The sequence below is a fragment of the Lathyrus oleraceus genome, chromosome 2 (genome assembly GCF_024323335.1).
Source record: "Lathyrus oleraceus cultivar Zhongwan6 chromosome 2, CAAS_Psat_ZW6_1.0, whole genome shotgun sequence".
NCBI classification, from domain to species: Eukaryota; Viridiplantae; Streptophyta; class Magnoliopsida; order Fabales; family Fabaceae; genus Lathyrus; species Lathyrus oleraceus.
Window position 1 is genome coordinate 12,333,835 of NC_066580.1, and position 25,899 is coordinate 12,359,733.

Consider the following 25,899-nt stretch of genomic DNA (forward strand, 5'->3'; position numbering starts at 1 on the left):
TTATAAGTGTCACTTTCTTACAAAAAATTTGTTTCTTTTTAATTGTCACTTGCAAAGTTCAAGGTAGTATTAATTGCAATTTTGTCAAAATTATCCCTAGATAATGATTGCAGAAAGAGAAAAAATAAAGTGAATGTAATAAATAATTAAGGATATTATAGGTAAAAGAAGAATTATTGTTTGAAAAGTAACAATAATGATTAGCTTCCTTAGTATGCGTAAAAAGTCAAAATATGACACTTAAAAAAAGAACGGAGGGAGTACTTTTTTTTATTTACTATAAAGCAAATGAAAACGTTTGTAATTTCTTTATTAACTCAAATTTTCTTATTTTGTATTAATTTGGATTAATAATAATAAACACATCATGATTGCGTTATGCTGACGTAGATTGATAAGAATAAGAAAGCAATAAATAAAGACAACCTTGAACTCAAGCAAACACTTCCGTTTTTCTAATTCTTGACCTTTCTCTCTCTTTCACCATTATATATGTACTTCATTCAACCCACCATGCTCCTTACATTTCCATCAATACATTCTCAACAATCTCATAAAATGGCAGAAACCATGAAACAACCTCGTCTTGTTACTAGGAAGTTCTTAGCCAAACCTCAACGAGAAGGTGTTGGTGCTGTTGTTAGAAGAAGCATAGGAAGGTAATTAGTATTTCACATTCACATTACAATGCATTATTATATGTTTTTCCATTCATTATTTATCTTAATTTCTTGGGTCTGTTTAGATTTGAGCTCAAGTACTTTGATCCTTTCCTTCTCTTGGATGAATTCTCAGGTACGAGAATCTCTGTTTTTTTATAGTGCAAAACGAGAATGTTTTTATTTTTTATTTTTAAGAATGTGAAATATTGTTTCAGTTGCTGCTCCGGCTGGATTTCCTGACCATCCACATAGAGGTTTTGAGACTGTCACATATATGTTACAGGTAACAAAAATGAGAAATGTTTCAGTTTTGTTATTGTTATAAAGTCAATTATTTAGTGGAATATTTCATTTTCACCTTAGAGAAATTGTTTTGTGAAATTAAGGGTGCTATAACACATGAAGATTTTGAAGGACACAAAGGAACAATTGAAGCTGGTGACTTGCAGTGGATGACTGCCGGCAGAGGGATTGTGCACTCAGAAATGCCTGCTGCTCAAGATATTCAAAAGGGTTTGCAACTATGGATCAACCTTGCTTCCCAACATAAAATGTAAGTCAACAATACATAAATCATATTTTTGATTCGGTTATTAAGATGATTTTTTATTAGTTTTTAGAGATTAATTATTATAAACTGTCAGTGTAAAAAGTTTTCACCGTTGGTTCATCACCATCACCCGTTTGTATTACTTTATAAATTTTTAAAATAAAGGTTAAACTTCTTTTAATATCCAATGTCTGGTGTAACTGGTGTATTTCAATTAATCTCTATTTTTTATTATAACATAAACATGTTAGTGCCGTGTTTGATCCTATAATATTAACAAGTATTCAAATTAGAACCTTAGTCTTGGCCCCATGTGATTAGATGATGACATACTTTTTACATCATCAATTGTTTGGAGGATATTTTTGGATAATGTTTACGATGAGACAAAAAAGGAATTTCCACTCTTTATAAAGAAAAAGTCAAATACAATTTAGAACATTATGAATTGATATATTCCTCCCTCACTTTCACACGTGACTTTATTTCATGATTCTTCATCATGTACCATATCCTACAAATGCTTTTTGAATAGAGCACCAAAAGATTCAACTTTTTCTTAGTAGTACTTGTTTGTTATCTACTACATTTTGGAAATTAATAACATCTATCTTCCTTGAAGTTTAAGTCAAATTGATAAAATATTTTCTTAATCATATGAAGCTAATTTGTATTTTTGTGTTATGTTAGGATTGAACCAAAGTATCAAGAAATTTTAAGCAAGGACATAGTAGAAGCTATGAAAGATGGTATCATGGTTAGGGTTATAGCCGGGGAAGCACTTGGAATAAAGTCTCCAATATACACAAGAATACCGACAATGTATTTGGATTTTACTCTTAAACCCGGATCGCACTTGCAACAACTTGTACCAAAATCATGGAATGCTTTTGTGTATATTTTGGAAGGAGAGGGTATTTTCGGAAACCAAAAATCTCATCCTACAACCTCTCACCATATTCTTCTTCTAGGTAATGGGGATGGTGTGGAGGCATGGAATAAGTCTTCTAAGATACTAAGGTTCATTTTGGTGGGAGGAGAACCATTAGGTGAACCAATGGTGCAATTTGGACCCTTTGTGATGAATACTCAACAAGAGATTGACCAAACTATTGATGATTTTGAAAACTATACCAATGGCTTTGAGAAAGCAAGAGATTGGAGATCTTAGAATGTAGTTATCTAGATTTTTAATTTTGTATGGTAGATTTTGGAGGGGGAAAAAGCAAGGGAAAAATAAATATACCCAATCCTTGTAAGTAGTTATGCAAAGTGGAGTCTATGATTAGTAATGTACTCTATTATTTGATATGAAATTCATGTCTAATGAAAAGTAAAACAAAATAGAATTACTCCAAGCCCCTCCTCTTTCTAACAAAAAAATAAAACAGCATTCATAACAACATGACAACGGTTTGGCATCGCCCGTTTTAAGGGTGTTAAAGATGTTGAATTTTTGTAAGATTAGTTGTGAAATATTTAATTGTTATATTATAAAATTGTTTAGAAATTATTTGTATGAATGCAATATATTAGAGTAGAGATAAATTTAAAGAAATTATTTGTATTGCGACTCATATATAATTTAAATATTGTTGATTTCAAAAAACATTATTGTAAATTTTATGATCCAAAAATTCTAATAATTCTCCCCTGGTCATATATATATATATATATATATATATATATATATATATATATATATATATATATATATATATATATATATATATATATATATATATATATATATATATATATATATATATATATATATATATATATATATATATATGTAACTTTACATATGTGTTAGACTTTATGCGTTCAAAATTTATCATTATATTCTTTAAGCATATCCAAAGTATCTCGTCCATTAGTCATGTCAGTATAAATAATCAAAATGATTTTCGTTATATCAATCATAACTAAACACTTCAATGATCACTAATAGTCACACAACTAAATGACATAGATCCATTAGGAAATATGCAACATGAAAAACACATGAAGTTGGTCCGTATATGTCGATTTTCAACTGGTCATACTTTACTTTAGTGAGATCATTCAATAACTTTATTGTACAAAATGTAAACTACTGAATATCAAACTTTATTAATTGGAAAATATCCAAAATCATAGTATGCATACACAATACCAAACACATAACATAAAATTCATAATTGACTAACTCCCACTAAACCAAAGACTCCTCTAACGGTAAAACACTCATGCGAGCAATGTGCTCATGAAAGACCTTGGATGGAAAACCTTTTATAAAAGGATACACTATCATGGAGTTTGTCCCGAAGTGTTCTATGAAAATCTGTTCACTTTGTACTATTTCCTTAACAACTAGGAACTTGATGTCATTATGTTTTGACTTGGTCGAGCTCCTATTATTGTTGGAATACATGATGACTTATTTGTTGTCCCAATATAACTTAAGTGACATTTGAATTCCTTCCACAATTTGCAGCCTAGTGACAAGATTTCTTAGCCAAACTCATGGTTGGATGCCTCATAACATGCTATAAACTCTATTGTCATGGTGGATGAAACCGTTAGAGTTTGCTTGGCGCTGCGCCAAGAAACTGCACCACCATCCAACATGTAGATATAGCCTGAAGTAGATCTTTTACTGCCTTGACATCCAGCAAAATTTGAGTCAGAGTATCCAGTGATCTCTAATTGGTCTGACCTCCTATATGTGAGTCTATAGTCTTTTGTTCTCTTTAAATACCTCATAACCTTTTTGGCTGCTTTCCAATGATCCATTCCTGGATTGCTTAAATATCTTCCTAACATCCCAACTATGATCGCAATATCCCGAAGTGTACATACTTGGGCATACATCAAACTCCCTACTGCTGACGCATCATAAATCTTTTTGCATTTCTTAAATTTATAAGTTTCCTTTTGGGCACTGATTAAGATTAAATTTGTCTCCCTTAGTGATTGGAGTATCCCCTAGTTTACGTTCCTGCATGCCAAACCTTTTAAGCACCTTTTCGATATAGATCTTTTGTGATAATCCTAGAATACCACGAGATCGGTCTTGATGTATATGAATTCCTAATACAAATGAGGCATCACCAAGATCTTTAATTTTAAATTTTCTTGATAGAAATTTCTTAGTTTCATGCATCATGCATATATCATTTGTGGCAAGCATTATGTCATATACATACAAGATCAGGAAAATGCACTTGCTCTGACTAAATTTGTGATGCACACAATCATCAACAACATTCACCTCAAAATCAAATGAGAGAATTATTTCATGAAACTTGTGGTACCACTAATGAGACGCCTACTTTAGTCCATAAATGGATTTTGTCAAATTACAAACTATATTCTTTGAGTCTCCCGACACAAAGTTTTCTGGTTGCACCATATAGATCGTTTCATCAATGTTGCAATTGAGGAAAGCCGTCTTGACATCCATTTGATGGAGTTCCAAATCATAACGTGCAACAAGAGCCATGATTGTCCTAAAAGAGTATTTCGATGAAACCGGAGAGAAAGTCTCTTTAAAGTTAATCTCTTCCTTTTGAGTATAACCATTAGCCATAAGACGAGCTTTATACCTCTCCACATTACCGATAGAATCCCATTTGGTCTTAAAAATCCATTTGTAACCAATGGATTTCACGCCTTCTGGTAACAGGACAAGTTCCAAAGCTTTATTATCTTGCATGGACTTATACTCCTCCTTCATTGCTTCAATCCACTTTTTCGAGTTTGAATCTTGCATGACTTGACGGAAGTTGATTGGATCATCTTTCATCATACCATTATTTTCCTCATGTTCTTGGAGAAAGACTATGTAATCATCTGGAGTATCATTTCTCCTTTCTCTAATGGATCTCCGCAAAAGTATTGGTTCTTGTAACACTTGTTCTTAAGGATCTTGAGTTTGTTCTCATGAATTACCAAATCATCTTGAGTTAGAAGAATTTCAACAATGTCTTGTGGAGGTTCCATTCTTGCTTGATCAAAAGCAACTATCTGAATCGGTTCTGGAATTGTTGTAGATTCATCATCTAAGACAAAGTCTCTAACCTTATTCTTCCCCCCAAACTCAATATCCTCAAAGAATGTGGTTGTTCCCATCTCAAAAATTAAATTGAATTTGGGATCATAAAATGTGTAGCCCCTAGATCTTTCAGAATAGCCAATAAAATAGTTGCTCACTGTTCGGGAGTCCAATTTCTTTTTATTTTGCCTGTAAGACCTTCCCTCAGTAGGATATCCCCACACATGAAAATGTTTTAGACTAGGTTTTTGCCCAGTCCAAAGCTCGTATGGTGTTTTAGCAGTTGCCTTTGTTGGTACTCTATTTAGGATGTAAGTTGCAGTCTCTAATGTCTCTCTCTAGAGTGACTCTGGCAAGGTAGAATGACAAGTCATACTCCTTACCATATCCTTAAGAGTCTGATTTTGTCTTTCAACAACTCCGTTCATACTAGGCAATTTTGGTATGGTGTACCGTGGGACGATTCTATATTCCTCCAGGTATTTGGCAAAAGACCATGAACGCTTTTTCACCTAAATCGTCATATCTGCTGTAATATTCACCGCCACGGTCAGACTTAACTTTCTTAATATATTTTTTTTGAGTTGATTCTCAACTTCAGCTTTAAAAAATTTAAACACATCCAATATACTTGGATTTTACTCTAAAATCCGGATCACACTTACTACAACTCGTACCGTCCAAAATCATGGAATGCTTTTGTGTATATTTTGGAAGGAGAGGGTATTTTCGGAAGCCAAAAGTCTCATCCTACAACCTCGGACCATATTCTTCTTCTAGGTAATAGGGATGGTGTAGAGGCATGGAATAAATCTTCTAAGGTATTAAGGTTCATTTTTGGTTGGAGGTGAGCCAATGGTGCAATTTGGACCCTTTGGGATGAATAATCAACAAGAGATTGACCAAATTATTGATGATTTTGAAAACTATATCAATGGCTTTGAGAAAGCAAGAGATTGGAGATCTTAGAATGTAGTTGATCTAGATTTTTAATTTTGTATGGTAAATTTTGGAAGGGAAAAAAAGCAAGGGAAAATAAATATATCCCATCCTTGTAAGTAGTTATGCAAAATATAATCTATGATTTGTAATATAATCTTTTATTTATTATGAAATTCATGTCTAATGAAAAGTAAAAAAGAATATAATTTAAAATATTTTTGATACAAAAAAATTACTATATCTGATTGTTATATCTAAAATAAAAATTACTAATATAGGAGTAAAATGCCAAAAAAAAATCACATCAACATCGTGATAATATATAGTACACTCCATAGTCTTATAAAAGTAAATTAGAAAATTAGAAAAAGATTAATTATAACTTGAAATAATAATAATTTATTGCATATGAACTTTATTTTCAATATGTTTACGTATAAATAGTAATTACAGCTTAGGGAATGAAAAGATAAATTTACTGTGAAAAAAATTCTTTAAATATAGTTTATGTCAAATTTTGCTTCTGTTTTGTCATAAATCAAGATTTTCAATCTTTATTTGGTCTTGATTCTAGAAAATGCAAAATATAGTTGATCATGACCAAAAATCTCTTTTGATAAATATAATTTAACATAGTCTAACGATTGTTTTTGAAACTTTTTAATGGTCACGACAAAAGAGTCAATAATCATAAAGTATATTCTTACAAGCTTGAATGACGAAGGTGATTGGAAGTGTTGGACACGTGCCTCCATACACAATAGGAGCAAATTGTTGAGATTTGAAAATCCTTGATTTAAAATAAAATTATTTTTAAAGTTATAAAATATTTTATAATTTTTTTTGAATAATATGCAACAAAAATTCAAAATAAATAAAATAAAAAGAAAATAAAGAGATAAGGAAATATAAATAACACCGGAAAATTATACAGGTTTAGTTTAAAAGACTTAATCATGTCCTTAAGAATTGACCTTGATAGTATCCACTATCCTTGAGAATTTTTATTAGGTTGTGCTCATGAACCCCCTTGTACAAGGAAATGAAGCTTTTAAGATAAATTTTAACCAAAAAATGAGAAGGACTTGAAGCAGTTAGTCTCCAAACCAAACAACTAACACGACTTGAAGCAATTAATTTTCACATCAAATAGAGATTTTGCATAGGATGATGTGGAATCAAGACAGAGTTTTGAGTTGGTTATCCTCTGACCCAAACCGAGGTTTAATACGGGTTGACCACAAACCAAACCGAGATTTACACCGGAATGATCTCGAACCTACTAAATTTTTACACCGGACTGAACTTAGAAACTAAGCGAGATTTTACATCAGACTACCCTTGAACCAATAAAACTTTTAACCAGACTGAGCTCAAGAATTGTTGTGGATATTTTCACTCGTTGATTTCCACTAACCAAAAGAGATCTTTTTCAATGACGGAGCTCATGAATCGAACATAGACTACATAAATCCCCCAAACATAAACAAGAGTTTTTTTAATGATTTAGCTCCATACCAAAATAATAACTTCCTAAGAAATAATTATTTACTCAAGAGAAACAACTACTCTTGGTAAATTTACAATTTTACCCTCTCAAGAGAAAAAATTTTACTCAAGAGAAACAATGTTCCTCACTAAACTCAAGAACATTTTCGAAACACTACCACTAAAATATGTGAGAAAAATAAGAACGATTTAGAGAGGTGATGAGAGAAATGAAAAGTTAAAAATTTCACCTTTTCTGAAAGATAAAAAATGATAGAGAGGTTATTTATTTATAGACCAGGACATGGTGTAAATTTGTAAATAATCCATGAGTTAAATTAATGACTTAATCGATTAGGCTAATTAATTAAGAAATGTAAATAATCGGTTGTTTATGCCCACGATGGAAGTTTTGGACAAATGGTCGTTAAAAATTATTAAGAGACTATAATAATTCATTATAGACTCGGTTAAGCATCATCTAATCGAATAAGTTATAAATCTAATCAATTAGAAAATTTAAATAAGTTTTCTAATCAAGCAGATAATCCGCTAGTCAATTGGGTAGACCTCAAAACCATTTTTTTGGTGATTTTGATTAAAAAATGATATGTTTCTCAATATTTTTAGCATTTATGATTTAGCCATAATATTTCCATAAATACCCTTGTGTTTTTACAATACATCGATCACTTAAGTAGATATGATCATGAGAGCTTTCACACTTCCTCTTTTTCATACTTTGAAGCTTCAAGTCTTGCCATTATTATCTTTGACTTTAGCATCAAACAAGAACCTTAAATCTTCTTGATGAGTCTTAGTATGTATTCATGTTGATTACCATCATCTGAGAAATTGAAGTTTAAACCACCAATGATCATAAACCCTAAGTCTTCACTTGAGAGTCATTGAACTATAGTATTGAATTATCTAGCTTGTTTCGGGAGGAAACCTTGATAAACCATTTTGTGCATGTTTGACCTCTTGATCTATCTTCGGTAGTTGCTTGAAATCAAGTGTTGTTATCATCAAAATTAAGCAGATATGGGTTGGCTTGCATCCTTGCTATCATATAATTCACCATCTTAGATCACTTTTTGACTATACCTACAAGCACATAGATCCATATTTTCCCCTATTTTTTATGATGAAAACACATCTCTCGAGGAGCTGGTAAAAGAGAAAATAGTTAGATAACACTTGAAGTGGTTAAAATATTCTTTACATGAGTAAAGAGTATATTCCACCTCCCCGAGAGTATACTTCTCCCCTTTTATCATAATAAAAAAGAAGGGTAAATATGTTAGACATAAATTATAAATATGTAAGCACATAGTTCACATATATCAAACACCTTTTACTAAGGAAGGGAAAAATATATCAAAACGGGAAAATATTTCATTAATTGAAACAACATGTGAAGTACAAAAGAAGAACACAAAATAACATAGATGAATTTAAAATAAATTAGAAAATATTTATATAAGAAAACAACTAATAAAATATTTAAGTTCTCTCCTCATCGCCATCGCTTGAACCAATTGGAGATATAAGTCGGGTTGCAACAAGCGTGTTGGTGAGGCGACGAATCCTTGAGTTAGTCCTCCTTTGCATCCTTAGCATTTCTTGTTGATTTTGGAGGAGGTTATTAAGGGTAGTATTGTAAGAGGATATATTAGGATATCAACAACCTTCACATTTTCTGCTATTAGTCGTGCTCTTGGTGGTGCTTTTAGAGATAGTGGAATTAGTTCCCTATTGCAAATGCGAAAAAAACCTAAGCGAACGAACGCCCGAATGAACAATGAAGTCGCCATCGAAGTTTATTTTTAAAAGGAAAAACATTGATAAAACCCTAAAAGAACAAAAATATGGTCGTCACAACCAAATTCAGGTTCGGGAGTCGGTTATGTGCGGGGAAGTTATTAACACCCTGCATATTCGTTGTACTCAACGAGAACCGCACAGTTAGTCTTGCGAATAGGTCTTAGCTTTAAAAAGTTTGGATTTCTTCTTATTAAAAATATTTACAAGAAATGAAAGAAAGACTAAAAAAGGTTTTTTATTAGGGTGTTTGACGAGACATTGAATCTCGCTCCTATGCATTCCCATGTGCGATGGGTAACTCAAAGCTATGTTTATGGGTAGAAAATGTTTATGTGTTGGTTATTTTTAACAAAAAATGTTTAGGTCGCATTCAGACGGTTAAACGTTGCTTGCTCGTCGAGTACGGACAAAATGAAGTGTTGTTTGTTTGTCGCGTCGGAATGGATAAAACATTGTTCGTTTATGAAATGGTTCTTACACCACACTAAGGTGGAAAAGTAGGTTTGATTGGTGGAAGTTATTTTCGGAAGATGAATAATTGGCTTGATCAAGGTGTAGATCGAGTTTTCGATTATTCGATGATAAAAAAAGTGTGCGTCCAATTTTCCTATTGAGAATTTTGTATGTATGTATTTGTATGTATTATGTTCATGATATGTTAAATTAGATAGTGGTAGCAAGATTTATATGTGGAAAAGAAACATGATGTGAAACTTTCATGTGATGTATTATGTGATGATGATGTAATGAAATACAATTATTCTTTTATGATTTTGGTTTTGTCTTTTGTGCATTTCATTGAATTTATTTTGTGTGAAAATTAAAATGAAAAGGAATAATGATGTATGACATTTTGGTATCTATATGATGTAGTAACCTAAATATGATGAGATATTATCTTTTGTTTTTTTAGTCTAAAAGACAACTTGATGCAAAAGAAATTATTGGCTCATGCATATATCTAAAAATTAAATATTTTTATAATTTTTTTTAAAAAAATTGTAAGACCAAAATGCCTATGATAAAAACATAATGTGATATTTAATTTATGCTAAAAAATGTGGAAAATGAGATAGTTCTAAAAAAATCAAAGTAAAAGGAAAGGAGAAATTATTTTAACATTAATGCGAAAATGTAAAACATAATGAATTATTCTAAGTTGACACGAAAAATGCAAATGTGTGAGCATGATCAGATGAAATGAAAATGCAGGGAAAAAATTAGGGTATGACATTCCCTATTTTCAATTATGAACCTCTTCTTACTTAAAGTAATTTTTCTTATTCCTGAATGTATAGTCTCTAATTCTTCCTCCTCTAAATCGTAGCTAGATTGCACCGCATCAACCCAATTTTTCTCAACTCTATGTTACTAAAATCAAACTAGAGATATTCATATTTTTTAATTTAGATAGACTTATTTTTCCTTGGGAAAAGAACATAATTCACCACATAGTGAATTTAATGAATATCTGGGTGTATTATGCCAACAATGAAGGGAGTAGGAATGATAAATGTTCGATTAGTATTGTAACACCTCAAAATTTGTCCTCCTCTCTTGGGACTAGCTTAACATATTGCATATCATTTGTAGGTCTTTAGGCATTGCATATTGCATATCATGTGGTTACATTGTGCAAGTCATCCTCACAAGTCTTGATCAGAAGATGAAGAGGTTATGTGCAAGCTAAGGTTTCATTGGACTGATCATTAATCATCTGAGGATGGAGGTCCAAATTAGGGTTTTGTGGTTCTCAAGGAGATTGATCTTGGTCTTGTTTGAAGTGATACATCATCATCATCATGGTTTGTCATCATCAAGTGTTGGAGCATATTCCTTGAGATTAGGGTTTTGACCACTGGTCAACCCTAATCAGTTGTATTGGGCCAATCAGGGCATGGCTAGGAGATGGGGTCTACAATGGATATGGGGATCATCATATGATTTTATGGAGCTTATTGAGGCTAGGGTTTCATCCTTGAGCCATTTCATCAGAGAATTGGGGCTCAGATTGATCAGTGCCTTGCCAAATTCATCTATCAGTTGAAAAAGTCAACTGTGGTCAACTGTGCATGATTTGAGGGATTTGGAGGTGGAAGTGAGTTGGATATACTTCATTCATGTTGGAACAAGTGTTATTTGACCTTTCAAAGCTCAAGAATGGAGAAAATAAAGTCAGAACAAAAATTGCCAAAAATAGAAAGTGACTTGTAATGGAAGTTTCCAAAAATGGAAAGTTTTTCACCACAAAATTACGTGTCCAAAAAAAGCTTCAAATGAAAATTTGTTCAACATGAAAGTTGTATATCTTGGTCTCACCTTTCCAAAAAGTCCAAGAACTTGAAATTCCCATGTATGGTTGACAAGTTATGGTCCATTCAATTTCCAAAAATACCTATAATCAAAGTGGCATAACTTTCACATGGAGTGTCCAAAATGAGTGATCTTTTTATGAGCAAACTCCATTTAACATGTACTTTCATGGTGCATAATCAAAATTCTTCAAAAATGGTCAATGCAAAAGGTCAATTTTCAAGTGCACTAATGAAAATCCAAGGGCAAAATGGTCCAACTTGAGAAATAATGGGAATTTTGGAATGGGAGTTTTTGCAACACATCACATATGCCATGTAGAAGTGGTTTGAACTGTCATAAGTTTCCAAGGTGCAATAGTTGGCAAGGCTACTTTTGAACTTGCACTTAAAGTACAAATTTGGCATGACATGTTGAAAATGAGAAATACAATGCCAATTGCCATGGGATCAAAGCCAACACATTCCAAATGGCATTTAGGAGATGTATGAGCTGTCATATTGCTGTCATGAGGCCTAATGTGAAATGACATTTTTGCCCTTGCACTTGAAAATGATATTACACTAATCAAATGCATTTTTTGCTAATTAGTGATTAAGTGAGTGATTAGAGTGGAGTATTTAATCATAATTGTAACAGAATGCAAATCACAATTGAAATTTTCAAGATCCATAACTAACTTTCCCTCCAAAAGTGCAAAAACTCTTCAATCTTCATCAAACTTCTCTTGATCCAAACTTCTTCAATTCTCAATCATTTTGCGAAATTCCTTTTGCTTCATCTTCCATAGATCCTTAGCTTCAACTGTTTTGGTGATTTGGAGCAAGAAAGCATTGTATTCGTGACTGTTCACATCATGCTCAACAATGGAGTTTGGAGATTTCTCACATCTGGATCGTGCTTGAGCTGAAATACAAGTTCCAATCAACTTTCTAAAGCTTCATCTTCATCTGTTTTTGGTAATTGCGTGCAAGAACTCAAAGAACAACCACTGCCATCACTTTAAGGTTAGTTTTCGAATCTCATGGTTTCTTGAATTGTGATATGCGTTAGAAAGATCATTCAACGTAGAACATCATGCAAGTTGTGGTTTGTGAAATGATTAACTGTAGGTTGAGTTATCGCGATTTGAAGTTTTGTGCTCGTATCTTATTTTGCTCGATCCCGTCGCTATGCTTAGAATTAGGTTGAGTTGATCACATATTCATGATCTACATGCTCATACGGTTCCAATGGATATATGCTTGTTGATTTTGGTTGATGTTTGATGTTGCTGCGTTTTCTGGAAAACTGTTGCTCGAGAACGATGAAATATGTGCTGTAGATCTTCATTTTCCATTTGCATCATTTGAATCTTGTTTCCCGCCCCCTCTGGCCAATAGAAACATTCTGTTGCCACTAATCAAAACGGCGTAGTTTTGGATAATGTGTTCAGAATTGCAAAAATGCCATTACGCCATTTAATTATTATTATTTCTATTTTGTTTTTCATTTTAATTTCAATTTTGTTACCACAACTTAGAAAATTGATAAATCACTCAAAACTCATCCAAATTTTGTGAAATTTTTTGTGCCATGCTCAGGATAATGTGTAGAATTTTATGATGATTTTTGTGAAATTTTTGCACGTGTGGAAAAATAATGAGCCTAGGGTTTGTAGAATGTGTCATATTTTTGTATGTTTTGCCAAATCCTTCATGAAATAGTGGTGCTTGCAAAGAAATGGATAAAAAATTTTGTGCTTGTTCTGGACATATTGCTGGTGATTTTCATGTGGAGTTTGTGATTTTTGGATACTTGGTGATGGAGATATGATTTTTTGAATAGAGGTGTGACAATTTGTGTCACACCAAGCTAGGTCAACTTTCTGATTTTATTTTCATGGCCTAGAAATGTTTGATTGGGTTGAAATTTTGCATGAATGATCATTGATATGTCAAGATAACATGTGAATTTTTCTGGAATTTTTGGTTGCATTTTCAAATTGATTGATAATTTTCTTCTCTGTATGCTCATTTGGTAGCATTGTGTGATACATGTTGGCATTTTGCTTGTGAAATTCTCATAGTGTATTGGATGAAGATGAAATTTGATATGTGGATTGTAGACACATTATAGGACATTGTGGTTTTGATCCCATTCATTTCTTGATTGTTGTCACTGTTTTATGATTTATGGAAGATGATGCTTGTTTGGATGCCTTGTTTTGGCTTGAATAAATGTGTCTGGACTTCTTGATTTTCATTGACCTACTTTCTTTTGTCCAATTGAGCTGAAAATTGACATGCCATAGATTGAATATGTCCTGTTTAGGTGTGAATTTTTGTGGAATTAATTGAATTGTTTTGATATGGATTTGAGTGAGATAGTTCTGTTTGGTCTTTTGAAGTTGCAAATTGCATGTTTGATGATAAATTGTGCATGAAATGATAATGGTGAATGGTATGAGCATGGGACCAATTGCATTTGCTTTTGATTTGTTTTAATGTGATTTTGGTTGGTTTGCACTTGCTGTTTATAACTTTTTATCCCTTTTGGACCCTAGGCTTGGCCTAGTGGTCTTGTTTCTCACATTTGGTTTGGATTTTCAGGATGAAATGCACAATGCTTAAGGAGATTGCTTCAAGGCAATTTGAATTGAGTTTGGTTGATGTTTATGAACTAACTTGACTTTGTGTTGTAGGGATTAAAGCTTGAGCTTGGGAGCTCATGGCTTGCACTTATGTGCATTAACTTGTGTTGTCTGTATAGATTGACTTTTGCTGTTTATTGTTGGTTTGTCTGAGTACTGATGATACTTGATTGATTTCAGGTACATTTAGTCGCTTACAGTTCTTTAAGAACTTGCTTGCTGCTGCTTGGTTTTTTAACCAGTTGAGGTAGAATCTCTATACTTCATGTAGTCTGGAAGACCTGGCCTGTTACTGGGCCAGGCAACTGTCTGAAGTCCTCCTTAAGAGGCGATGTTTGTGGTTGTTTACATTTGTGCCAAGCAGGTGAAGACCTCTATGAGGAAATTGGTGGATCAAAGGGATATGCAATCTATCCCCCACTATTCTGTTGAGTCGTCCCTCTGCTCACACGACTGTGTTGACGCATTGGGACACAAACCCAAGATCTTGTGCAGTTGCACAATCGAGTCAGAGTCTTTGAGCGTAGAAGGGTCCCTCCATTCTGGACCCACGCTCCTGTGTCTGAGGCTCTCCCTGGTCAGGGATAAGAGCTGTGAAGTCTAATCTTCACTCACCTTTCATCTGCTTCACCTTAGCCTCTCAATGGCAAGGTTAAGAGCGAACGATACCTTGTACAGATGACTTGCTTCGGCAGTCAAACCCTTTGTTTGAGCCCACTTCTGACTGGATATAGTGTGTGCTTTGTGAATATTTGTTTGCTCTGTTTGCTTGTATGCTTGTATGCTTGTTTTCCTGGATAGGATTAGCTTGCTGTTGTGCAAGTAGGTAGAAACCACAACATAGGGCAATGATGCATGATAACACTAGGCTCGAGTACAGCTCCCTGGTAGTGTGTCTTCCCTTGGTTTCTGGCTAGATTTTCTTTCCCTTTCAGGGGAACTACATCGCCCTGATCCTCGTTCCAGACGAGGTATGTAGGCAGGAGACCGTGCGAGGTCTCTCCGGGCACTTTTTTTTCTTTTTGAGTGTGCGCTTGACAGTTATAGGCTCGAGTTCCCGACTCCCTATTAACTTGTTGGTTGTTGTGTGCTTGGAAGCTGATGTAAGTCCATCGAGTGGCATTCGGGTTCCAGTGTGCGTGTGTTTGGTTCGGATGCCGACGTAAGTCCGGTGATTGGCGGTCGGGCTCCACGTTTGCCCTTTTGTGTGTGTTTTGGTTCGGATGCTGATGTAAGCCCAGTGATTGGCATTCAGGCTCCATGTTTGCCTGTGTGTTTGTTTGTTTGGCGTGCGTGCGTGAGCCGAACTACGGCAGCTCTGATTCTCGTTCCAGACGAGATACGTAGGCATAGGATGCGATGTCCTATCGAGCTCTCTTCCTCTTAACCCCACCTGTGTGGTCTTCGGTGTGTGTGTGTGTGATGTTTTAGCAACCTTTTCTTTTCTTAGAGCGTGGATCCCGTCGAGTACGACGGACGTGAGGGGTGCTAATACCTTCCCCTTGCGTAACCGACTCCCTTACCCTTTCTCTTTGGTCGCGAGACCATGCTTTTTCCAGGTTTCTCTGAGCGTTTCCTTTCCCTATCTTGGGATAAATAACGCGCAGTGGCGGCTCTGTGTGTGTTTTTTATTTCAGCTCGCCAGTTGTTTTTCGCGGATGCGACAGCTGGCGACTCTGCTGGGGATTCACAAGATGTTGACCTGTGCTGGTCCATCTTCCCTAAGCGAGTCTCTCCTAGCGTTCTAGGGTAGTTTAGGTTGCTTGTTTTGTGTTATTTATTGCATTTATTATTCTGACTGTGTATATATTTGCATTAATGTCTGCATGCACCATACTATCATGTTGCCGTCCTCTGTGCAGGTGGTTCCTCTGTTTTGGGGTGGGTGTTCTGAGTGGGGCTAAAACCCAGGCCCGAGTGTACACCTAGGATTAGTGTGGTCTCATGTTGCCTCCTTCATGTTAGGTCAACATGTGCCTGGCAACGTGATGTACCACAAGCCGGACGAGGTTCATTTGATAGTGCTTTCCTCTGTGGGGTACTCCAGTTTGGTTGAGTTACTTCATTTGAGCTGTTGACTCTGGTGACCGATCATTTCCCGGATCTTTGGTTTAGACGGTCTTAAGAGAGCTACAATGGCACACCCGAAAGGGCAAACCCATTGAGTATCTTTGCCCGATTGTCGAGACTATTATCCGCCTTAGGGTGACCTGATTAGAATTTACCTGTGAGGGGAGGGTGATTCTTTCAGATGCATGTTCAGATGGTGACTTTGATGGTGACTAATGGTTCCGTTGATCAGAGTCATATTTATAAGTCGGAGTTATGGCCAGTTGTGTCTGAGACGCCGGAGTGCTGTCCGTTTTATTTATCAGTGGGGATCCGTTTATTTCAGGATTCCCCGAGCCGATTCAGATGGTTATGGGTATCTGCTCAGAGATTGTTTGGTGATGATGATGATGTATCTGTCTTCCGTTTATTTCGGAACCCTTGAGGCAAATTTGTGGTTACATACTCCTTCAGATGGTTGTGATCAGTTCAGTGGTCCGGGCTGTGGTTCAGAGCAACAGATGATCAGAGGACTTGGAGGATGGCAATGCATTGCATTCATACATCTGCATCATTCCCGTTTTGCATTCATCTGCACTTAAACTACGTCTAGCCATATGGGGAGTATCATTGATTGAGAATCTGGTTGAGAGACATCTTGAATTTTAGAATGTGGATGTCAAAATATTATCTGTCTCGATGAAACCAGAATCAAATGACAGAATCTTCCTCATATGGATAGACGTCGCATTCATGCATATTAACCTGTTTGCTGTTTTGTAGGTGTAGGGTTCTAACGTGCTTGATTGTTTCAGGAATCATTGCTCGTGCTCGCAGAGCTGCACCTTTGCACTCAACTCGTCCTCACAGATACTTCACCAGACGCAATACACCAAGACTGATGGATCTCCCAAACACAGATATCCTCGAGCTGAAGGACAAGATGACTGAGCTGATTAACATCATGCAGGGTTTTGCAGTTGGTCAGAAAGCTTTGGCTGACAAAGTTGAGAAGCTCGAGCGGGCTTCAGCGGCTAATAGTGGTGTAAACCTGGATGGTGTCTCCAACCAGGGGCTTGGTGGATTCAGAGACGGTGAAAAAAAAAAGCAACCGTAGGTATGGTGAACAACAATGCTGATGGATTTGGTGCTGCTACTGGTGGTGGGCCCGGTCTGGGGCATAATCTGAAGGATAGTCTGTTCCCACCTTTCTTTGGGGTTGATGATGACAGGGAGGAGGACCGAGAAGCTGATCAATTCTCCATGCACAATGAGCCATTCGGTCAATATGGTGTCCAGCCACAGAGCAAAGAAATTCAGTTGCTGGCAGAGAAGGTAAGGGCTCTGGAAAGCCATGCTACTCCGGGGTTTGTCAACATGTCCAACATGGGGCTGGTCGAGGGGATTGTGATCCCACAGAAGCTTAAAGCACCCTCATTTGACAAATATAATGGGAGTTCCTGCCCGGAGACTCACCTTCAAGCCTTTGTCTGAAAGATCTCTGCGTACACAACAGATCAGAAGCTCTGGATGTATTTTTTCCAGGACAGCCTGTCTGGAGGCTCACTGGAGTGGTACACCAAGCTGAAATCTGCTGATATCAAGAGCTGGCAAGATCTTGGGGATGCGTTCTTTAAACAATAGCAATTCAATGCTGACATGGCTCCTAGTCGTACCCAGCTGCAGGGTATGTCTCAGAAGTCAAGTGAAGGGTTTAAAGAGTATGCGCAAAGATGGAGGGAGTTGGCTGCCAGAGTTCAACCTCCGCTGGTGGATCGGGAGATGTCTGATCTATTCATGGGTACCCTGCAAGGGGTTTTTGCTGAGAGAATGGTTGGATGCCCGGTGACCAACTTTGCTGACATTGTGGTGGCAGGGGAGAGAATCGAAAGTTGGCTGAAGATGGGGAAAATACAAGGTAATGCTCCGTCATCTGGAGTAAAGAAGCCATTCGGGAATGGTCAGCGCAAGAATGAGGGTGAATCAAGTGCTGTGTATGCCCAGGGAGGACACGGTAGGGATCGTTATTACCAGCACACTGCTGCTGTAACCATCCCTGCTGGTAATCAGTCAGTACGACAGCAACGTCAGCCACCTCAACAGAGAGCTGGGTATCAGGTGAGGGGAAAAGGGGTTGATCGCCATTTTGATAAGCCGCCCGTGACATACGCTGTTCTGTTCAAAAAGCTGATGGATCTTGGGTTGGTTCAGCCGAGGGCGATGGTTCCGATGAGATCAGATCAAAGGCCACCTAACTATGATGAGAACGCCTAGTGTGAGTTTCATTCTGGAACACTGGGGCATAACATTGAGGGCTGTAGAGCATTCAAGAATGTTGTCCAGGACCTGGTGGACTCCAAGGCTATTAACTTTGCACCGTCTCCAAATGTTAATGCTAATCCCATGCCGGCGCATGGTCAGGCGATGGTGAGTGCAATTGCTGAAGATTCGGATCACGCCTGTGTGATGGGTGAAGAGAACGACAGTGACTGCAAGTTTGATGGTTGGATAAAGCCGTGCGTACCAGGAAGCTGGAAGGCTTAAAAAGATCATCACTGTCACTCATCCTGAGGAGTAATAATTTCTGTTTTCAGTTTTTATCTGCATGAAAGCCATACGTGTTGCCCGACACGTAATGGTTCATTGTAAGGGCCACCTCATGTTTCATTTTGCAACATTTCTGCATCATTAATAAATGGATGTTTTTCAGTCAAAAAGCGGTGTTCCCTGTTTTTCATTTATTTTTGCAGTTTAAAAACAAATAAAAATGGCAATGTTTATTTTCATTTTTCCCCTTTTGATTTGTCTCGCTCCGATATTGAAACAAAATAATTCTCCGGATCTCATTGATAACAATTTGGTTACACCTCATATGACTTCGACAATCCGATCTATCATGCCGAAGAAGAAGGCGAAGAAGATTGTGATCTGCTGGAATTAGCCAGGTTGTCAAAACAAGAGGAGAAGGTGATTCAGCCGCTCGAGGGCGATGCGAGATTGTTATTCCAAGCACCGCCGAGGTCAGAAAGGGAATGAAAATTGAGGTCGCTTCAGAGGCAAGTCGAGAGTAGAATGATAGCCATGTTGAAAGAGCATGTGGATTCCTTCGCCTGGTCATGTCAAGATATGCCAGGGTCGGATACCGATGTCATTGTGCACAAGCTGCCATGGAGAGAAGATTGTCCTCTAAAGAAGCAGAACGCCGATGCCACGTATCAGAGTGACTTTGTTTCATGATATGATTCATCATGGAATCAAATGCTATGTTGATGACATGATAGCAAAGTCCCAAACAGAAGAGGGGCATCTGGTAGACCGGGGCAAGTCGTTTGACCGGTTGAGACAATTCAAACTGAGGTTGAATTCAAATAAGTGCACTATCAGAGTGCGGGCCGGTAAGCTGATGGGGTTCATTGTAAGAGAGGAATCGAGGTTGATCCTGCTAAAAAAAAAAAAAAAAAAAAAAAAAAAAGAAATGCCTGAACCGAGAATGGAAATAGAGGTTCGTGGTCTCCTGGGTAGATTGAACTACATGTCATGGTTCATATCTCACCTAACAGCCACGTGGGAACCCATTCAAGAAAAAAGAGATCAAACGGTCAGGTGAAATAATGATTGCCAAGGGGCATTGAAAAAATAAAAGAATAAGTTGCAGGAGCCTCTGATTCTGTTGCCTCCCTAAGGAAAGAGACTGTTAATTTGGTACTTGACAGTCCTCGAGGGGTCTATGGGGTGTGTATTGGGGCAGCATGACGAGTCTGGTCGAAAAGAGCATGCCATATACTACCTTAGCAAAAAGTTTACCGACTGTGAAACAAGATATTCACTGCTCGAGAAAACTTGTTGTGCTTTGGTCTGGGCTGCTCGCCGACTAAGGCAGTACATGCTGGTTCATACCACTTTATTGATTTCCAAGATGGATCCAATCAAGTACATTTTTGAGAAGCCAGCATTGACCGGACGGGTTGCGAGGTGGCAAATGATTTTGACGGAATATGATATACAGTATACCTCTCAGAAGGCGATCAAGGGGAGTGTATTGTCTGATTACCTCGCTCAGCAACCCATTGATGATTATCAACCGATGAAGTTTGAATTCCCTGATGAGGACATCATGTTTCTCAAATCAAAAGATTGCGAGGAACCAATCCCGGAGGAGGGGCCTGACCCTGAATCCGAATGGATTCTGATGTTTGATGGGGCCGTTAACGTGAATGGAAGCGGTGTTGGTGCTGTTTTGGTTACGCCGAAAGGATCCCATATTCCTTTTGCTGCCCGGCTAACATTTGAGTGTACCAATAACGTGGCTGAATATGAAGCTTGCATTTTGGGGATTGAAGAGGCGATTGATTTGAGGATCAAGAACCTTGTCATATATGGAGATTCAGCTCTGGTGATAAATCAGGTTAACGGAAAATGGTATACGCATCAGTCTCATTTAGTGCCGTATCGAGATTATACGAGGAGATTGTTGACGTTTTTCACCAAGGTGAAGTTGCATCATGTGCCCAGAGAGGAGAATCCTTTGGCAGATGCTTTGGCTACTCTGGCCGCCTTGATTAAGGTGCAGAGGTGGAATCAGTTCCCCAGTGTTGAAGTAGGTCGTCTAGATAGACCGGCTTATGTGTTTGCTGTTGATACAGCGTCTGATGATGAGAAGCCGTGGTATTATGATATCAAGCGCTATCTAGAGACTCGAGAGTATCCTGAGGGAGCATCGAAGAAGGACCGAAAGACTCTGCGGAGGTTGGCCATGGTGTTCTACCTGAATAAGGATGGGGTTTTGTACAAAAGGAATTTTGATTGGGTCTTGCTCCGATGTGTTGATGATAGAGAAGCAAGCCAATTGATGGAAGAGGTTCATGAGGGGTCGTTCGGTACCCATGCCAGTGGGAATGCGATGGTGAAGAAGCTGCTGAGGGCAGGTTATTACTGGATGACAATGGAGGCCCAATGTTTCAATTTCGTACGGAAGTGTCATAAATGCCAGATTTATGCTGATAAGGTGCACGTGCCTCCAAATCCGTTGAGTTTAATGTCGTCTCCATGGCCGTTTGCTATGTGGGGCATTGATATGATCGGAAAGATTGAGCCTACAACTTCGAATGGGCACAGATTCATATTAGTGGCTATTGACTACTTCACCAAGTGGGTTGAAGCAGCCTCTGATACGAACGTGACGAAGCAGGTCGTTGCCAGATTTCTCAAGAGAGACATCATTTGCAGATATGGGGTTCCCGAGAGAATCATTACTGATAATGGTTCTAATTTGAACAATAAGATGATGGCAGAATTGTGCCGGGAATTCAAGATCGAGCATCACAATTCTTCTCCCTATCGTCCGAAGATGAATGGGGCGGTTGAGGCAGCCAATAAGAATATAAAGAAGATTGTGCAGAAAATGGTGGTAACCTATAAAGACTGGCATGAGATGTTGCCGTTTGCGTTGCATGGGTATCGAACGTCGGTGCGTACATCTACTGGGGCAACTCCTTTCTCATTGGTATATGGAATGGAGGCCGTATTACCAGTTGAGGTTCAGATTCCCTCTTTGAGAGTCCTGAAGGACGTCAAGTTGCAAGAGGCTGAATGGGTAAGGACCCGGTACGAAGAGTTGAGCCTAATAGAAGAGAAGAGGCTGGCAGCCATCTGTCATGGGCAGTTATACCAGCAAAGGACGAAGCGTGCTTTTGACAAGAAGGTGCGACCTCGGGTGTATCACGTGGGTGATATGGTGCTGAAAAGGATCCTTCCTCCTCAAAACGATCGAAGGGGCAAATGGACGCCGAATTATGAAGGTCCATTCGTGGTCAAGAAGGTTTTCTCTGGCGGAGCCTTGTTGTTAACGACCATGGATGGCGAAGATTTTCCATCCCCTGTGAATGCAGACGCGGTTAAAAAATACTTCGTATAATTGACCCGCTGGACGAAAAGAATAAAATAGTCCAGGCAAAAAAGGGCATCCCGGCGAACCAAAAACAGAAAGAAAGGTTCGGGCAAAAATTAGGGAAAAAAAAACTGTACACCCGGCAAGTCGAAAACCTGAAAAGGCGACTTGGGCAAAAAAGGGTATCCCGGTGGACTGAAAACCCGAAAGGGCGGTCCAGGCAAAAGAGGGATTGAAACGAACAATTGCGTCCAGCATGATCGTTTGCGCTTTGGTTAAGGCATCATGGATAATACCCGGTGGGGATCAATCAGAAACGTCTTGTTCAGAAGGCAGAAGGCATGGAGAGTTTGAGGACATATGGGGTGTAACCGAGTTGGAACTCGATGAGATCACGGGTTTCACATTGCCATTAGGATAGATTTTTCCTTTTGTGCGCAATTACCTCTTTTCAGGAATTGCTTCCTCTGTATTTGCTCAGTTTGAGCCACACTTTTTCCAATCAATAAAATGCATATTCAGTCAAATAATTTCGTTTTTGTTTTTCATTACCGCTTTGATTGCAAAAACATCCAATATTTTTGATAAAGAATGTTGCATTTTAAGACATACAGGTCCCTTCCAATGCATGTTTATAAGATTGAAAACTTGAAATCTTATTTGGAAGGTGGAGTGACCCAAGTGTTGAAATCTTGACACGCCTGGGGCACGGTTTTATCTAACGATCTGTTTTGCAGGTGTTGTTAGATGTTTTTCACTCACTTGCAGGTTGTGATGTGGAAGTTGTTGATGAAACAAATCCCCATGAGAGTCCAATCAGGGACGAGTGCACGAAAGAATGACGAAGACGTTGAGACGTACGACGATCCTTGATGGTAAGCAAGAAGACTCTTCAAAATCGGAAGATTGGAAAGTCTGTAGAAATTCCATGGGTGTCCGATCAGGGACGAATGAATATGAAGGGATGACGAGGAGACGTTGAGACGTACGACGATCCTTGATATTAATCAAGAAGACTCTTCAAAATCGGAAGATTGGAAAGTCTGTAGAAATTCCCCGCAGAGTCCGATCAGGGACGAATGAATGGGTAGAGAAGCGAGGAGAGACGTCGAGACGTGCGACGACCTTTGGAATTAATCAAGAAGACTCTTCAAAGTCAGAAAATTGAGATTTCTGTATAAATCCCAGGAGTGCGTTTCCGTCGAGCGCGGAGCGATTGGGAATATAAGATGATGGAGCAGAAAAGGTCCAGACGAGTCTGGGAATTCTCAAAAGTGGAAAGCTGATACGAGTTTGGGAGGTGGATACCGTAGTTCGACGAGTCGATGGGTGTTCTGTACCAACTTTTCTCATTTCCCAGCTAAGTCCCCAAGCAGAATCGGAAGATCAACTCCCCAGCAGATCCAAGGTCTATGGATCCCCAGCCGAGTCAAGATGGTTATCCCCGGCCGGTTTAAAGCGGTGTTTCCTCAGCAGCCAGGCCTGAAGGTTGATATCCCCGAGTGGAACGGGTTTCAATGAAATATATCTCCAGCAGTGTTCATCCTACCAGTGGATTGGATGAGTTTCCGTAGCAGACTGATATTTGCATCCCCAGCTGGGTTGATTCTATCTATGGATTGCATGGGTTATCCCCAGCGGAGTGGCATTCGCTTCCCTAGCTGAGTCAGGATGGTGATCCCCAACAGGTTTCAGATCAATGCTTCCCCAGTCGACAGTCCTGGAGGTTGCTGTTTCCCAGCAGAGCTATCGGTGACCATTTCCCCAGTAAAGTCGTCAGGTATCTGTGAGGTTTCTCCAAGCAGAGACGGGATTGATATCCTCAGCAAGACAAAGACCGATGTATCCCCACAGAGCGTTGGTGGTCCTTATCCCCAGCAGTTTCTCGAGCGGATTGGGTGCAAAGGAAGTTTTTTCCCAGCGAGGGTTGCCTTATCCCAGCAGCAGTGCTATTCCCCAGAGGGGTGGAGATCAGAGTATTGACGAGTTCCTCAGCAAAGTGTCTCGTGCTCCTCAGGAGAGTCCCTTGAGGGGGACACCTTTTATACATTCATCATGTAAAAATAGCATAGCATGTTGCATAGAAAAATAATAAATCGCGTAGCATTTCCATGATTATGGAGCATTACGCAGAAAAAATCAATCATGCATTATATTGCAAGCATAAAGCTAGTCTCAAACCGTGGTTACTGTTTGAGAGGTGGTTTTATCCGCAAAGCAAGGTGTTACTCCGAGGAGTTTAGCCACATGATTGAATCAGAGGTATTCCCCAGTAGTACGATACTGGAGGAGGCATTTTTTCCGTCAAGCAGAGATGGGAAGTGTTATGCGATCAGCGCAATTCAAGTCGTGGTTACCGCTTGGATTTTTTGTTTCGCCGGATGGTGAAGGTGTTACTCTGAGGAGTTTAGCATTATGATGTCAGATCAGCAATGTTCTCCAGTAGTGCGATACTGGATGAGTTTTTCCGTCGGACGGAGGTGGAAGTGAAATCGAAGGATGTTACGCAATCAGCGCGATTTTCGGGGTTCAACCGGAGAAAAGGAAATGTTGAGGCATTTTCTGGGGTTCATATGGAGATTGGAGTTGAAGATTATATCCAGGATGAGGTCCTCAGGATTATCTTCTGTTCATGTGTCGCCTTAGACTCTGGCTGAGGCCGATGGAGGTCGTTATAGGTGTCTTCTGAAGAAGAGATGCACATGTTACCTTCCTTTTGTGAAGGTTTACCCTCTGATATGTCGCCCTCAGAGTGGTTTGGTGTTATTTCCGGCGTTGCCAGCGGAATCATCACGGAGAAAAGAAGATGTTGAGGCATTTTCTGGAGACGGGGTTCAAATGGAGAAAAGGAAACGTTGAGGCATTTTCTGGAGACGGGGTTCAAATGGAGAAAGGGAGATGTTGCGGCATTTTCTGGAGAACGGGGTTCACAATGGCGATCGCAAGTTATCGTCAGGCGACTGGGGTTCAAACTGGAGAATGGGGTTCATTATTTTGGCAAACAGGAGAGTGGGGTTCAACTGCGGAGATCCGAGGATCATTTGCGAAAGAAAAATTTCGGGGTTCAAGAAAATGAAAAAAAGAAGAGAAAAATTTCGGGGTTCAAGAAAATGAAAAAAAGAAGAGAAAAATTTCGGGGTTCAAGAAAATGAAAAAAGAAGAGAAAAATTTCGGGGTTCAAGAAAAGCATAAAAAAAAAGAGAATAATAATCCCGAGCGGATGTGGTGTTCATGCCATGGTTATCCCTGTGATGCCATTTATTTTGGTATCCAGGTCGACGTTGTTTTTGTTTCGGTGATCAGGCCGACTGTCCTCCGTATCAGACGGATTTTGGTTGTCAAGATTGTTCTTCGCCGATTCTGACAGGCGTTGTTAATTATTTCCCATCAGAGTGCAAATTGTTCGTCTGTTCTTGGTATTCAATCACTCTTCATCCTGATCATCTGAAAGCCGAGGCTATTCATATCGACAGGTTCACAGTGGATTGAATAGGGGCAGCTGTAACACCT

The 25,899-nt window shown here is 38.3% G+C and overlaps 1 protein-coding gene across 1 annotated transcript; it reads left to right on the forward strand.

Moving 5' to 3' along the window:
* The first annotated feature begins 439 nt into the window (after nt 1-439).
* On the forward strand, nt 440-2,570 carry LOC127117641 (pirin-like protein). The gene is made up of 5 exons (XM_051047718.1): nt 440-659; nt 746-795; nt 878-945; nt 1,049-1,215; nt 1,903-2,570. The coding sequence occupies exons 1-5, from the start codon at nt 493-495 to the stop codon at nt 2,381-2,383; spliced, it is 933 nt and encodes a 310-aa protein (XP_050903675.1). The 5' UTR covers nt 440-492; the 3' UTR covers nt 2,384-2,570.
* The last annotated feature ends 23,329 nt before the right edge of the window (nt 2,571-25,899 follow it).